Genomic DNA, 15,648 nt, shown 5'->3' with positions numbered 1-15,648 from the left:
AGCCAACCCCTCCCCGCCGAAAATAATATAATCGTCTTAAATGGAGGTCAGAAACTATACTTAGTGGAATCATTAGCTTTTTAATGATCCCAATCTCAAGTCCAACCTATTAAAAATTTTCATGGTAAAACAAGGGGCCTGTCAGAAACCAAGCCCCTAGTTCACATTTGTTCTCTACAGCAAGCAAAAGGAACTACCAGACTCACAATATTGTTTAGTTCAAATTTCACCAAGTATTTTTACCATATTGTTTGAGTCACTCTAGCTTTGATGTTTCCATCAAAATTTTCCTTTTTACAGTCTTTTGCCATGGATACTAGCATAAAATTTAAAGATTTTTCTCCAGATTTGGCAAGGTCACAAATACTTTTACATTTTTTTATCCCTTCTCCAATATGCAAAAACAAAAAACATTGCTTAGTTACTGAAGCAACTGTAGTATTGCATTTCTAAAACTAAACTCATTAAAATATTTTCTACTAGAGGTACTAGGCTCAGATTTGTTTGAGGCTGTAGTCTTTCCTCTCACTAAATGTCCATTTTCAATCTCACTATGTCGGTTAAAAATTACTGAGAATAAATCTAATTATAAAAATATAAGCCATCAAAAAGGAAAACTTATTGGTATAATTTATGCAAAATTCATTACTTCAGGTTTTTAATTTCTCATGAACCACTACAATGCATTTGATTATCACTTGGTATCACTTGATGAATTATTAGTGTATTTACTGCTTTTTCTTCTATCCCTAATCAATCTTCCTGCTCCCAACTCTTTGTTGGGGGAAGGGAGATTTGAACCCAGTAGCACTGAGCTACAACCCTAGCCTTTTTTATCCTATTTTGAAACAAGGTCCTGCTAAATTGCCCACGCTGGACTCAAGCCAGAGATCCTTCCAACTCAGCCTCCTAAGCAGCTACGATTACAACTGTATGCCAACACACCTGGCTTTCCAGCCCCAGTTCTAACAATTTAACATCGCTGAAATCAGGATGGTTCTTAGAACTGAGGACATCTTAGAAGATGTCCTTCTACTCACATGGCAGTCAAGATATAAATATCACTGTTTAGAGATATTTAAACTTGGTTTGCCTACAATTTTTCTGTGGCACTTGACTATAACCCTTTGACATTTCCAGTCAGTAAGCCACTAAAAGAACCACTTTCGAAATGACTGACCTTTCTTCCTTTTTTGGCACTGGGGACTGAACCCAGGACCTCATCCATGCTAAGCAAGCACTCCACCACTGAGCTACATTCCCAGCCCAGAACTGAGTTTTCTTACCAGAAGGTAGTGCTGACACCTTCTGATAAAATCAAAGTACCAGCATCAAAAGTTGTACAGTGGGTGAAAATTCTTGGAAGAAAATCCTGGCAACTAGCAGAAGTCTTTTAAAGTATGTTTACAACATCAATGTTCTCCGTTGCACTCAGGATCATATGATGAAGCAAACTCATCTTAAAGTAAAGATGTTTTTACCAACTTATTCTGCTTCCATTTCCCATTTTATGTAATACTTTTAAACAAAATCTTTAAGTACATAATAGAAAAAGAGAAAACCACTGCTCAGATTAATTAGCAACACTGCCTCATACAACTAATTCTATTTTCACCAATTTCCCAAGCCTTTGTGTGGAAATAAATGCTCTGGATTCTCAACTCAACTTCTAATATTTAGATATCTCTACCCATGGCTGACACCTCAAATCAATCAAATGTCCACCTGTTGTTCCTTTGACACCTCCTGAAAACACCAAGAAAACACCAGAGTCAAAACTTGCAGATTTTTGATCCATTTCACAATTTTTTAAAAGAGAAAATTAGCCAGGCATGGTAGTACCAAGGCACACACCTGTTATCCCAGCACTTGGGAGGCTGAGGCAAGAGAATCGCTGTGAGTATAAGGCTAGCCTCATGTGACCCTGTCTCAAAAAAACCAAAAATAATTAAGCAGACTTGTTTATAAATATGCATCTATAAAGCCCAATCCAATAAGGCACCCACTGTGTGTAATGAATTAACATGTCTCTTATACACAGTACTACCTATGTGCCAAGATGAGTGAATTAAAAAAAATAGTGCATAGACAGGAAACTTAGACTGAGAAAGGCTGGCTGAATGTCTCCCAGATTTGGCTAATCATCACAGAAAAAGTGTTTCTCCATTTGCAAACAAAAGGAGTGGACACTTCAGAATGCTCAACTATGGCACTCTGAGGAACTCAGAACTCAAATGTGCTGTAGCTTTCTTTTGTGTGTGTGTAACTTTATTTTCATTCACTAAACACACACATATACAGAAACTAAAATTATTCAAAGAAAAGCAATGCAAGGGAAAAAACTATAATATTCAAATATAATAGAAATCAACCAAAACTGAAAAGTACTGAAACATTTTTCCATATAATTAAAAAAAATCTTAAGCATTAACAAGACATCAAAGGATGTGATTTGTTTTAGAAATATTTTCAAAACTAATACTGAACAAATAGTGATCTGAAAAAAAAATTCTAATTGGCTAGTAGACTCCACATAGGCCAAATTTTAATTTAAATTTCAATCCAGTCATGTGACACGTGATGGAAATATAATCTGAGAAATACATTATTAGGCAATTTCATCCCTGTGTATCGCAAAGTACCACACAGAGTGCCAACTTTTAAGTGCAAACTGAGAAGGTATATACATCAATCACCTGTGACGGCCCCTTGATATTATCCAAGTATGCAGTTAAACACGAGATATATGAGGCTACCACTGGCATAGCAGCACACTTTTACAGTAAACTCTTTTATATAAGTAGGATTATGCTTTAAAGGATGAAAAGCACAGCATGTTATGATAAGTACCTAAAACAGTAACAGTCATTTATCACATTATCGAGTGCTGTGTACTATACATAGTTGTATGTGCTTCTTCTGGAAACACACCCTTCTCTCCTTTGATCTCAGTGACTCTTTCTTCCCAACCCACTGATGAGCTCCAGCCTAGTCTCTATCTATATCTCTTCCTACAGTTTTAAACACAATCTATATATGGATTCTTTCCAGATTCCAGCCTGTAACTCTGATCGCTCCCATTCCCCTCCAGCTACCCCTACCCCTTTGAACCTTTTCTATTTCAAATTATCAATTATTTGTTTTAATCATTTTAATCCTTAATCACACTTTCAGTTTCTCACACTAGAGAAACTATTTGGTATTTACACATGTGTGTCCTGTTTATTTCACTTAAAGAGGATGGCCTCAGTATGCATCCATTTAGCTATAAGTATCTCTAGTTTCTCGTTCTTTATGGCTGAGTAGTACTCCATTTTATTAAAAAACCACATCTTCTGTATCCATTTTCCAGTTGATGGGCACTTGGGCTGTTTCCAAGCTTTAGCAATTACAAACTGTGCCGCTACAAACATAGGTGCACATATATTGCTGTGGCATGATTCTTTTAATTCTTTTGGGAAGATACCCAGCAGGGGGATAGCTGGGTCAAATGGGACCTCCAAGCCTAGTTCTTTGAAATATGCTGGAGCTTTTATGTCAAATAATTTTTAAAACATTTTATGTTTCTCGACTATCTATATAGTCAACAGATATTAAGGACAAAGAAAAAAAGCTTTCCTGTAAGGACTGTAATATAATGGTATCACAATTAAGATTATGTCTCAGATCCACTAATACATGGTAGGTAAACAAGACAAGACAAAGGCAGAAAGCATGGTGGTGCATAATCCCAGGACTCAGGGAGGCTGAGGCAGGAGGATCTCAAGTCTGAGCCCACCTCAAGCAACTCTGCTGGACCTTGTCTCAAAATAATACAGGGGGAAAGGATGGCTGGGAATATAGCTCAGCGCAAGGGCCCTGGGTTCACTCTCCATTACAGCTATTACAGAGGAAGCAAGATACAGGGAGTCCTAACTAGCTTTATTTTCCAAAAGCAAGTCACAAAGCTCCCTCTTAAGGGCCTCTTTGTGATCTTCCCAGAGTAGCCCCGGAGACTTTCTGAATCCTCTGAAGACCTATCAATTCCAAATGAGACTCAGCCCTCCTGAATGCCAGATGTCATTCCCTTCTTCCAATTCTAGAAGTTAGTAAAATGTAGATAAAGAAAGGAAGTAGCTAATTGGGGGAGAAGGGCAGGGATTCATTAAGCAGATGATTATTTAATATACGTTAGCATAACTATATGAAGACAAAAATAATTCTCAATATAGTAAATATTAAATTTTTAAATATTTAAATTTCTCCAGAGTCAGGGATACTAGAAAGCAAAAAAAAAGGGGGGGAGGGGATGACACATTCTTATATTAAATCAAAGGATTAATATGCACAACAACAAAGAGATCTCAAAAACTAATAAAGCACACCCCAACAGAAAAGCAGGCAAAAAAGCCAGGTGTAGTGTTGCATGCCTATAATCCCAGTACTTGGGAGGTGGAGGTAGGATTACCATGTGTTTGAGGCAAAAGACAGGACAATTCATGGGAGGGCAAATCCAAAGGGCAAAGAAACCTTTAAATTCATTCACACATGGGATCTGTAAATCAAAATTCCAGTGAGATACCCTTTCCTTTACATCCAACAGACTGACAAAAATTAAAGTTTTACAATACCAATTTCTGGAATAGATATAAAGAAAAAGTTGCCTTTTATTGATGAAAGAAACACAAAGGGTTAAGACTTTTTGGAAAATAATCTGCTAAAAAAAATTTGTTAACATTAGAAGTTTTGTTTTTTTTTTTAAATATCCTTTCTCAAAGTTACCCCATTTTTTGAAATTTATCCCCTGGAAACGCAAATGTGGAGCAACCAAAAAAGAAAAAAGAGAAAGAATAAAGTGTCTATTAACTAAGGAATAGCTAAATTTGATATGTTCTTATGATATATTATGTAGTCATTACAAATAAATTATACTCCACATGAAAACAGTCAAGATGTGGATGATTCTGGGTTTTCTTTTTAGAACATACTGAAAAACCCTGCATTTGTATCTAAATGTGCATCTACATAGTTCTTTGAGCATAAAGAGAAATCTAGAATCATGTATAAATAGAGGATACCTGAAATAGAAGACAGATTAAATGTTTAATGAAAGCCAGGAAAAAAAAGACAAGGGAAAAAAAATCAGAATAAACCAAGTTTATAGCCAGGTGTAGTGATGCACAACTGTAGTATCAGTTATCAGTACTCTGGGAGAATAAGGCAGGAGGATCACAAGTTCTAGCCCAAACTGGGCAACTTATCAAGACCCTGTCTCAAAATTAAAAAGGGGGCTGGGGAATGTAGGTCAGTGTGAAAGCACTGGGTTCAATCCCCAGTACCACACACACACACAAAAAAACTAAAAATAAACTAAGTTTGAATATCACATCTATACATTTATAAAGCTATACACAAATATATATAAAACACATTTTTTTAGAAAGAAAATACAAAAAAAAAAGAAAGAAAATACAGAGTTGGGTGTAGAGGTTTACAACTATAGTCCCAACACTTGGGAGGCGTTCAGACAAGTGGAATCCAAGTTTGAGCCTGGGCTACAAAGCAAGACTATGTCTTACCATCACCCCACTCCCCAAAAAAGAATTCAGCTATATCTTAGTTTGCTAACTGGCACTTTTTGCATATGGCACATGCACACGCCACTACCACCACACAACACATGTCTGAAATTTTTCTATTTCTAAGAATTTCAAATCTACATTTTAAGGAAGAAATATGTTAGATGTTTACAATACCTAAAAGATCCTAGTTACAATTTGATAACAAGCACCGAACACTCAAGGCTACTACTACTGCAATCAAAAACTTTCTTAGTGGGGAATGGTGGTGTACCCTGTACCAGCTATTGAGGAGGCTGAGGCAGAAGGATCACTTGAATTAATGACATCAGCCCAGGCAACAAAGTGAACATCAACTCCAAAAAAAGGGGATACTGTCTACCAATACAAATACCTACATAACTAAATCGACAAAAAGAAAATTATTTCAAATCAATGATACATGGTCTAGAAATGAAAGTCCACAAATTAGATATTACAAGAAGTACTGCATTTTTTTATAAATTCTAACAAGCAAAAAATCATTGAAAGCAAGCTTTCAGCATTCATTTATCAGTATTTAATTGTTCTCAATTTTTAAATTATAGGACAATGATAATATGAAGATTTCATAACACTCCATAAACATCTACGACTACTTGCATGCTAGTAATGGTCTCAGCTTGCTAGTTTCACAAGTTATAATACCCAATGGGATGATTTCATGATTGCAAATAGCTACCCAAAACTATTCTAACTTTTGCACTGCAGAAGTTCCATATACTTCCCTGCAAACAAAGTTTTGTGACAATATCTAAACTTTAACTGATACACCCCTAAAAAAAATCATTTAAGTTCAGTGTGAACCAAACTCTGAAAAGGATATAGCAGTTCTAAATATATAGGGTCACTAAGACAATATGATTAGTGTCCAGAAGTCAAGACTGAGATTCATTTATTCATTTGTATCTACACAGAAGACTACTATCTACTAAATACACCTATCAATTCACAAGAAACTGTAAACTCTTTAACAAGACCCTAAAACAAAAAAATATGAAAACAGGAATAAAATAATTTATAATTAGCCAGATTAAGGGGGAGAGAGAAGTCTGAGACATGAGGTACATAATCCTTAAGAAACATTAACAAAAGGGCATATACCTTTGCCAACAATGACTACAAATCTCATCAGCTATTACTGGGGAGACCTCTCTATTCATAATCCCAAAACAGAGAAGCATAAAATGTTGAGCCTAGAGTATTTCAGACAAGTTGAAAGAGATACCATACATTACCTTAAAAATAAATACATACCAATGGGGACAGAAACTTGCTAAATTTGAAATTAAAATAGTTCAATTTTACCATAGCTTTTACTCTATTTAATGTAAAGAAATAAACTGAGATTAATGTATGTATATACGTAATACATGCGTATCTGTAATGTTCAGATTAACAAAGCAATGTCTGGCTCATACTGCTTAATTCTGCTTTGTTCCAGCTATTCTTTTGAAATTCTGGTTCTAGAAAATTTGAGCCTAGAAAAGTCATCATAGGCCCCCTTTTCTCCTATTAGCTAAGTACAGAAGGAATGTACAAAGCCATTTTTTAAATTGATTTAGGAAGATGGAGGATAGAACTCAAGAGTTCTCTACCACAAAGCTACATCTTCAGTGGGTTTTAATTTTGATTTTGAGAGTCTCTCACATTAAGATGTCACGGATTGCCTCAAACTTGTGATCCTCCTGTTCAGCCTGAGTAGCTATTGTGCCAACATTCTAAAGTTTTCTGATGGTCAAAAATACCAACAGACGCCACATCATAAAAAACTACAAGAACTGGCAATGTAGCTCAGTGATAGAGTACTTGCCTAGTATGTTTAAGGCCCTGCGTTCGATAACCAGCACCAAACACACAAAAAAGCAATTCATATAACTGCATAAATACATACAAAAATTTTTATGTGCATTTCAAATATTTCTCAAATACTTTATATAACCAACAATCTACAGGTTAAAAATTGAGGACCAATAAATCACACCATCAAACAGAAACATTACATGAGTTGTTATATTTAATTGAAAATTTTCAGCCAGGTGTAGTGGTCCACGCCTGTAATCCCAGCACCCAGGAGGCTGAGGCATGAGTGGTGCCTGGAATTCAAGGTCTATTGGACTAAAGAGCAAAATCCTATCTTAAAAAAATAATAATTCGTTACATTAACATTATAATAGAGAACTCACTGAATTTTAATCTAGTCAAGCATTTGTACCCTATCTTCCTCACAAAAACGTTAAGTTCACTATCTTAAAAGTTTCCTTTAAAGAGTCTCAAATAGTATGCTAAACTAAGCAACTAGAAATGAAAGCCCTAGAATTAAATGCTATTTCAGCTATAGTGTAATCTTGGAGAGATTCCTCCATCACTAATGTCCATTTCCTATTACTTAAAATGGGGATTAAAAACATACCTCTTGGGCTGGGGATTTAGCTCAGTGGCACCATGCCTGCCTCATAAGCACAAGGTCCTGAGTTGGATCCCCGGTACCAAAAAAAAAAACATACCTCTTGTAATCCTTGAAAGAATATACCTGAAATACATGTAGAAGCTTAATAAGGTATGTTGTAAACAACAGGTTCTCATATGGAACTACAAACTACGCATCCTACAAAAGGCACAAAACATTTGATGTAGTGCAGCTAGTCATGGCTCCTTCCCAGTCACCCTGGGATAGCTCATGGTCTGGTTCTGGTAGGATTCCTCTCTGGCTCAGGATCCTCCTTCCAACACCACCTTTAGGGTGGCAGTCAGGGCCTCCCTGGATGAACTCCAGTTGCCCTGACAATCATGTCTGGCAGTCTCACTTCCTGGCCACTGCAGAACCTGAAGGGGGCTTTCTAGCCACAATACATTTGCCCAGATCAGGTGTGCCTCCAATTCCACACACCACCCAGTTACTTCAAGTGCCAACTAACTCTTCACTTTCCATACCCTTGTTTGTGGTCTGTAAATTGTTTGCACTTCTAAATATCCATCAGATTGCTTCCCCAAGACTTTGAGGTTATCACAGACGGGAACACAACTGTCTCTCAATAAACACACTGCAAAACAGAAGAAAAAGATATATAGGTGCACACAGTAAAAATCTAGAAAAGTATTCTTTAGATACAGTATGTAAAGCCAAAGCCTTGACAATATATCAAGGTAGAATTTTTTTAACTTTTCTGCTTTCAGATGCTTCATGATTATTTCTCTTGTAATAAAAAAACAAAACTTTTAAGCTGGCACAGAGGCACAGGCCTGTAATCTCAGCACTATAGGAACCTGAAGCAGGATGTTTAAAACTTTGGATCTGGTCTGGGCATCTTAGTGACCTCCTAAGACTCCCTCAAAATAAATTTTAAAAAGGGCTGGGGATGTACCTCAGGGCTAAGGGTCTGGATTTAATCCTCTCAATACAAAGAGGCAAAGACAGACCACAGCCACCGTACTTTCCTCAATTACTAACTTCTACAAACAAAAGACAGTATCTGATACTAAGGAAGAGTCAGTATGTCCTCAGAACCTAAGTACTTCACTATTATTCTATAGTTCAGCATTAGTGATAGTAAACCTACTACAAACTTTAGCTGTTACTCTCAAATTTCACTTAATATTAAAATAAGCTAAAGAGCCAGGTGTGGTGCACACCTGTGATCCCAGCACTTGAGAGTCTGAGGCAGGAGGATTGCTAGAGTTCAAAGTTTGCCTGGGCTACATAGTGAGTATACTACTTAAAGCCAACCTGGACTACATAGCAAGACATTCTTTCAAATAACTAAATAAAATTAAGCTAAAGAAAGCCAGGCATGGTGGTGTAGGCCTGTAATTCCAACCAGCTGGGAGGCTGAGGCAGGTCGATCCCGAACTCAAATCCAACCTGGGCAATTTAGAGACTTACTGAGACCCTGCTCAAAACAAAACAGGCTGGAGATGTAGCTCAGGTGAAAAGTCTTGGGTTCAATCCCCAGTACCACCAAAAAATAACAAGGTAAAGATAAAAGGAAATTATAAATATATACTTGAGATTTGTTTAAAGCAGAAATTCCAAAGCTCTAAAAGCAACTCTACCTTTTATAGAAAGGGCCTGAAATTTCATTATTTATCTTAGAGACTACACACTTTCTTTGAACGTCATGGAAACATCTCCACGTGAGACAGAAACTGAATTATTACTATTATCATTTTTTGGTGGTACACAAGGACTGCTGATCTACAGCCTGAGCAATATTTTGAGATAGGGTCTAGCTAAATTACCCAAGTTGGGTTCAAACTTGCAACCTAAATAGCAAAGATGATAGGCATACACCACCATCCCCTGCTCTAAATGACTTACTTTTAACTTCTATTTAAAATTATAGTGTGTAGGGCTGGGGATTTAGCTCAGTGGTTCTGTCGCCTGCCTCACAAACGCAAGTTTCCGAGTTTGATCCCCCAGTACAAAACAAACAAACAAACAAAAAAACAAATAAAATTATAGTGTGAAGGGGAACAAGGGAGGGGGGAGGGAGAAAGAAATGAATAAGAAAAAGAGTGAAAATAGAAAGATAAAATGGAAACAAAGCTTTTGTATACAGAAGGGAGGGGGCTGGGGGGGGAAATGGGATAAAATAAAATTTAATTAAAATTATACCCGGGCATGGTGGCATACGCTTGTTAATTCCAGAACTCTGGGAGGCTGAGACAGGAGAATCCACAGTTCCAGCCTTGTCTGGGCAACTTCAGAAGGCCCTGTCTCAAAATTAAATCAAAAACAGCTAGGTACTGCTCAATGTGAAGATCCTGGGTTCGATCACAAAAATATTTAACAAAAAAATTTTAAAAATATTCAAGGCAGGGGTGCTCAGAAGTACAATGTGTGCTCAGCACACACAGTCTTGGGTTCAATCACTAGCACCCCAAAATAATAATTATGTTCAACACAAGCCTATCAATGTAATGGCATAAGGTTTATGATGATGTATGTTTGTATTTGCAGCTATTCAGGGGGCTGAGGCAGGCAGACTCACTTGAATCTAAGAGTTCCAGACCAATCTGGGCAACATGGTGAGACTCCATCACTCCCTCCCATTGAAAAAAAAAAAAAAGCTTAGTATCATATATGCTAGTTTAAAAGAAAAAAACTGTTAATGAAATTTGGGGTGTATCTCAGTGGCACTTACCTAGCACGTACAAGGACCTGGGTTCCAGCCCCAGCATTGCAAAATAAAATATTAAAAATAAAAACTTTAATGATGAAAATGGGCACAAGGTTTTGTTTTGCAGAACTGGTGATTGGGCCCAGCACCTTTGCACTGAACTACATTCCCAGTCCTTTTTCTTAATTTTATATTTTGAGACAAGATCTCAATAAATTGCTCAGTCTGGAACTTGGATCCTCAAATTTCAGCCTCCCAGAGTGCCGAAATTACAAGCCTGCAACTCCACAACCAGCACAAGGTCTCTTTTCAGATTATGGAATATTCTAAGACTGTAGTAATGGTTATACAACTGTACATACACTAAAAAAATCATTCAATTGTTCAGGTAGGTTTTACAAAATATACATGCTCATTTCTTCTTGGGGTTGTGACTAAATCAAAGACACCTGAAACAGGACATGGTGGAGCACACCTATAATTCCAGCACCCTGGGAAGCTGAGGCAAGAGCACCAAGTTTGAGCCCAGCCTGGGCAACTGAACAACTCAGTGAGACCCCGTCTCAAAATAAGAAAAATTAAAAGAAGTTGTGAGTGTGGCTCAGTCTTAAGGCCCTAGGTTCAATCTTGTCCAATAGTAAACCCTGAGATGCTGTTCCAGGTCGGAAAGGCACACAAAGGAGTTATAGGGCCAGGGATTTAGCTCAGTGGTTTTGCCGCCTGCTGCACAAGCGCAAGGACCCAAGTTTGATCCCTGGTACCAAAAAAAAAAAAAAAAAAGTTATGTTATTTAATATATAAAATTATAGCCTACCAAATGTTTAACATTTTTCCACTCTTTCTAGTACCTGCAGACACATTATCTCCATAACAACTATAAATCTGTTAAAAAAAACAAAAAAACTTGCAGAATGTTTACATTTTCATTTATATATTTTTGAAAAAAGTTACCCTAATTTTATGTAAAATCTTCAAATATTCCGCTCTTTGCTGTTTCTAATTATTTTGTGGAATGCTGTTTCAGTTGATTTAAGAAGTCTACAGAGCGGTGCCTCAAGGGATATTACTGGCTGCATATTTTAAGGAATGAGAATACTTGAATTTGAAACTCTTCAATGATAATTCACTTACAGCCAAGTATGGGGGGGGGATTCAAAATCACTTATATGGAAAAACACCACTAAAAAGAAAAAGCACATAAAAATGTTAACAGTTCTTAACTCGAGACAGTTTTTGTTTGACCTCCAAAATTCCCTCAATGATCATCTATTACCTTCTAATTAGAAAAAAAAAATTTATTGCTCCTATGCTACAGGAAAAAGCCAAACCCAAAATACTACACAGTATACTGTATGATTCTATACACAGGATGGTATTCTGGATAAGACAAAATGAGTGTAGTAAACATCCTACCTAGAGCAGTGATGGCGAACCTTTTTAAAGCTTTCAATGGTACTGTATAAACAGTCTAGTGCACCATGTGTGCTGTAGGTTCGCCACCACTGCCCAAGTGGCTTTGGCATGAAGTGAGCTTAAAAGGAACATGAAAGAAATCTGGAGAATGGTGAAATACTCTAATCTCTCATCGTGATGAGGGTAGCAGGGCAGTCAGTGGTCACACTGCCAGCATTTGTCAAAGCTCACAACATAAAAAAAAAAAAGAAATTTATTCTACACCTGGCACAGTAGCACATGCCTGTAATCCCAGCTCTCTGGGAAGTTTAGGCAGAAGGATCAAGAGTTAGACCAACTTGGATAACAAAGCAGGAACCCCCTTCTCCAAAAACAGGTGGGGGGGGCGGTATTTACTATGTACTGTATAAAGCTCGATTTAAAAATTCAGAGTGGCTAAAAACAATAAATTGCTTCTTTGTTAAGCCTATTTTTTTCCAAACAATTTCACTGGATTAAAAAAAAAATTGGGAACTACTGAACTACTACTACAAATTTCTCAGTGTACAGACTTAAAAGAAATTTGCTCAAGGGTCTATTGCAAAATAATGATATATTAAAGCACATTTCTAAGATTGCCATTCACTTCAAATCCAGGACTCATTCATTCTTCATTCTCCTTCTGGAGTTCTTTCTGAAGGCTGTAAGGTCATGGGCTTTTTTTAAGGGCAATATTTCCATAAAGTGCAGATACAAGTGGATTTGTGTCAGGACAAAACTCCAAACATTTAAACACAAACTTTCAGCACATACAAATGTGGCTAAATGTATCTTTCCCAATTTTTGCCAAACCACTTCACTTTGTAAAGTAAAATGAGTAAGGGAGTCAATGCTAGGTAGAACCAAGCAGATCTGTAAAGTATGAAGAGAGATCAATATTATACACTCAGAGTTCCAATATGGGGACATTTGATTTATTGTGAATTGAATGGGGGGGGGGGACAAAAGTGCAAAAGAAACGTAAGGCTGTAAACAATCTTTACTAAAACAGCTTAATTATCAAATAAAAAGTGAAAACTTCATTTCAAGAGGATTACATTTCAAGAGCATATATCAACATAACATGCTACAAAGAAATCGTTTTCTAACAATCTACATGATGCGAAATAATTTGTTAAAGCAAAATAACCATTTTCTGTTTTTCATTACACAAGGAAAAGAACCATACTTCCCTTACACGAAAAGGGTAGAGCTGAACTGAAACTTCTGAAGGGTATAAGATGCAAAATAATGAACTTTACCTATCTATCCTACACAGGAAAAGTATGGGCAAGTTAAGTTCATTCCTTGTGCCTCAGCTAACCATATCATCTAGTCTTTCAGGGAAGAAAACCACTAGGTTTTAATGGGAACCGAAGTCAATTAAGTTTCTACTACAATTTCATAGATCATTTGTCTGACACCTAAGTTTTAAACCTAGAACGCTAATGTAACGAGTTACACGGTAGTAAGTCACACTAAAGACTTTTCCGACAGACAGCAAATTTAAAATTGTAAAAAGCTTAGGGGAAGCCTGTATACCCTGCAAACTGTGATTTCCAACTATACTATTACCACTTGACATTTAAACCAAATCCAGAGCTGATCAGCAAACTAAGAAAACAAAAGCAGAACGATGGAAATAGGAAGTACTGACTAGAAAACAAATCCCACAGAATAAAAGATGAAATAAAAACCTTTGAAAAAAATCATTCTGTACACGCACAATATTCACGTATTAGCAGAAGGCCTTTCATATAAATAGCCAAGACTCTCAAACATTTGAGATCCTGGCTTAGTGAGACTGACTGACAGACAACAGCTGGGGAGATTTTGTATTGATCTTGTAACATCCTGACATACTTTGGGAAAAAGGATCCGAGAAGAGATCGTTATAATCGCAAAAAATAAACTGTGAGGATTTCATTTTGAGTTATGTGACACCCTGCCCCTTACAATGGAAGCCCCTAACAAATTCCTGTACTCTAGAATCCCTCTTTCGTTGCCAGCCTGATTCCACAGTAACCCATCTCCTTCCTCCGAAGAAAACAAGAACCTCGTGGAAAAATTAATAACACCTGATGGGATAACTGAATATAAAGAAACTAGTCACCTCCCCACCTGTCTGCCTGATTCATTCCCCATTTTAAGTCTCACTTTAGAACTCTCGCCTTCCGTAATAGAGGGGTGAAGGCGACGCCCAATTTCCCAGGCTGCAAAAAATATTTCGACCCGCCACGTTTATCTACTTTTCTCCCCTCCACACCCCCTACCCTATGGACCTTTAAGATTCGTTGGTCCAAAGACCTAACAATACAAAGGTGAATTCCTAAGATTCCGCGAAGGGCTCCCCCAGGGGGTGGGGAGAGTTCGGGGCAGCCGGCCGAGGCGCTCCCGCTCAGCAACACAGCCGAGGGGCGGGGAGCGGGTGTGACCATACAATCCCACCGCCGCTTGCAAGGCGCCCCCACCTCCAGGCGCTCAGGCCTGCTCTCGGGGAGCTCCCCGCCACCCAGGAGCCACTTGGCTTCTCCTCAACGGCCACCAAGGGCCTCCCTAGCATCCAAAAAAGGTGGTTCATTAGAAAGGAAAAAGCAAGAGGTGTCCGACGTGTTGTTTCAAAACATAACGGAGCCCGGGCCCCCGAGACCGTTAAACCGCGGGTAGAGGGGGGAGAAGCGAGGAACCCTGCGGCCTCTGGTCTTGGCCTGGCCGCCCTCTCGACTCCCGAGTTCACTCGCCGGGAATATCAACACTCCTCCCAATCCACTCCAACCCCTAGAACACCAGACAACGAGGCCAAGGGGTCAATACCTTGTAAAAAGCCCCGTTGGAGCCGCGAACCTCCACCGTCAGCTCCGCCATGTTGGAACCGCAAAGGCCGCTGGGAAGAGATTCTAGAAACTTTCCAACCAGAGGGGAGGAGGAGGGAGGGGCGTGCAGGAGGCGGGGGGAAGGGCGGGGAAACTGGGCGGGGACTGGGAATTGCCCGCCCCGCGCCCCTGGGGTCTCTGCGTGTCTCCCCGCCGCTGCGGGCGGGATCCCCCCACAGCTCACGCCTCAAGCCCTGGGCTCCGCCCCCGCCTCCCGACACAATCGCCCGAACCCTGCTGACCCAACCCCGTCCCCGCCCACTAGTGCGCCCGGCTCCACCCGCTGGAGCTGGTCGGTGCCTCCCGCCGGCCGCCCGGTAGGAGCGGACCCGGGCGTCGGGATCCAAGACTCAGCGTCTCGGGAGTGGCTTCCTCACTTAGTGGAGAACAAATTTGGGGGTTCCTGTTGCCCCCTGAAGTAACCTGTGAAAAGAAAAGATGAGCCTAAAAAACGTCCAAGCCCCTCCTCCGTTTTTTAAAATAGGCTCTCTTTCAAATTCCACACTTGATACCCCTCTCTTAGTTTGGCCAAGCCCTCTCTCCACCTGTTTAAAAGTCGGACTAAAAGCCAGGTGTTGTAACACATACCTGTAATTACTGCGCCCTGGGAGGCTGAACCAGGAGGAT

At 38.8% G+C, this 15,648-nt stretch overlaps 1 protein-coding gene across 27 annotated transcripts in view; it reads right to left on the bottom strand.

Annotated features, from left to right (window-relative positions):
- The window catches only part of Fxr1 (FMR1 autosomal homolog 1), an 877,806-nt gene extending 862,778 nt beyond the window's left edge, over window positions 1-15,028 (bottom strand). For 20 of the 27 annotated variants that reach the window (XM_087186580.1, XM_087186582.1, XM_087186581.1 and 17 more), the window contains exon 1: window positions 8,532-15,028. In XM_087186580.1, coding sequence (XP_087042706.1) covers window positions 8,532-8,783 — 252 coding nt within the window. In that variant the 5' untranslated portion in view covers window positions 8,784-15,028. The remainder of the gene's footprint in view (window positions 1-8,531) is intronic. The other 7 variants (XM_013071741.3, XM_004834651.4, XM_004834653.4 and 4 more) reach the window with 1 other exon arrangement.
- Between the last annotated feature and the right edge of the window lie 620 nt (window positions 15,029-15,648).

The sequence above is a fragment of the Heterocephalus glaber genome, unplaced genomic scaffold (assembly GCF_053883595.1).
Source record: "Heterocephalus glaber isolate CG9 unplaced genomic scaffold, H.glaber_assembly_v1.0 deba00001504, whole genome shotgun sequence".
NCBI classification, from domain to species: Eukaryota; Metazoa; Chordata; class Mammalia; order Rodentia; family Bathyergidae; genus Heterocephalus; species Heterocephalus glaber.
This window is presented reverse-complemented; position numbering and strand designations above follow the sequence as displayed.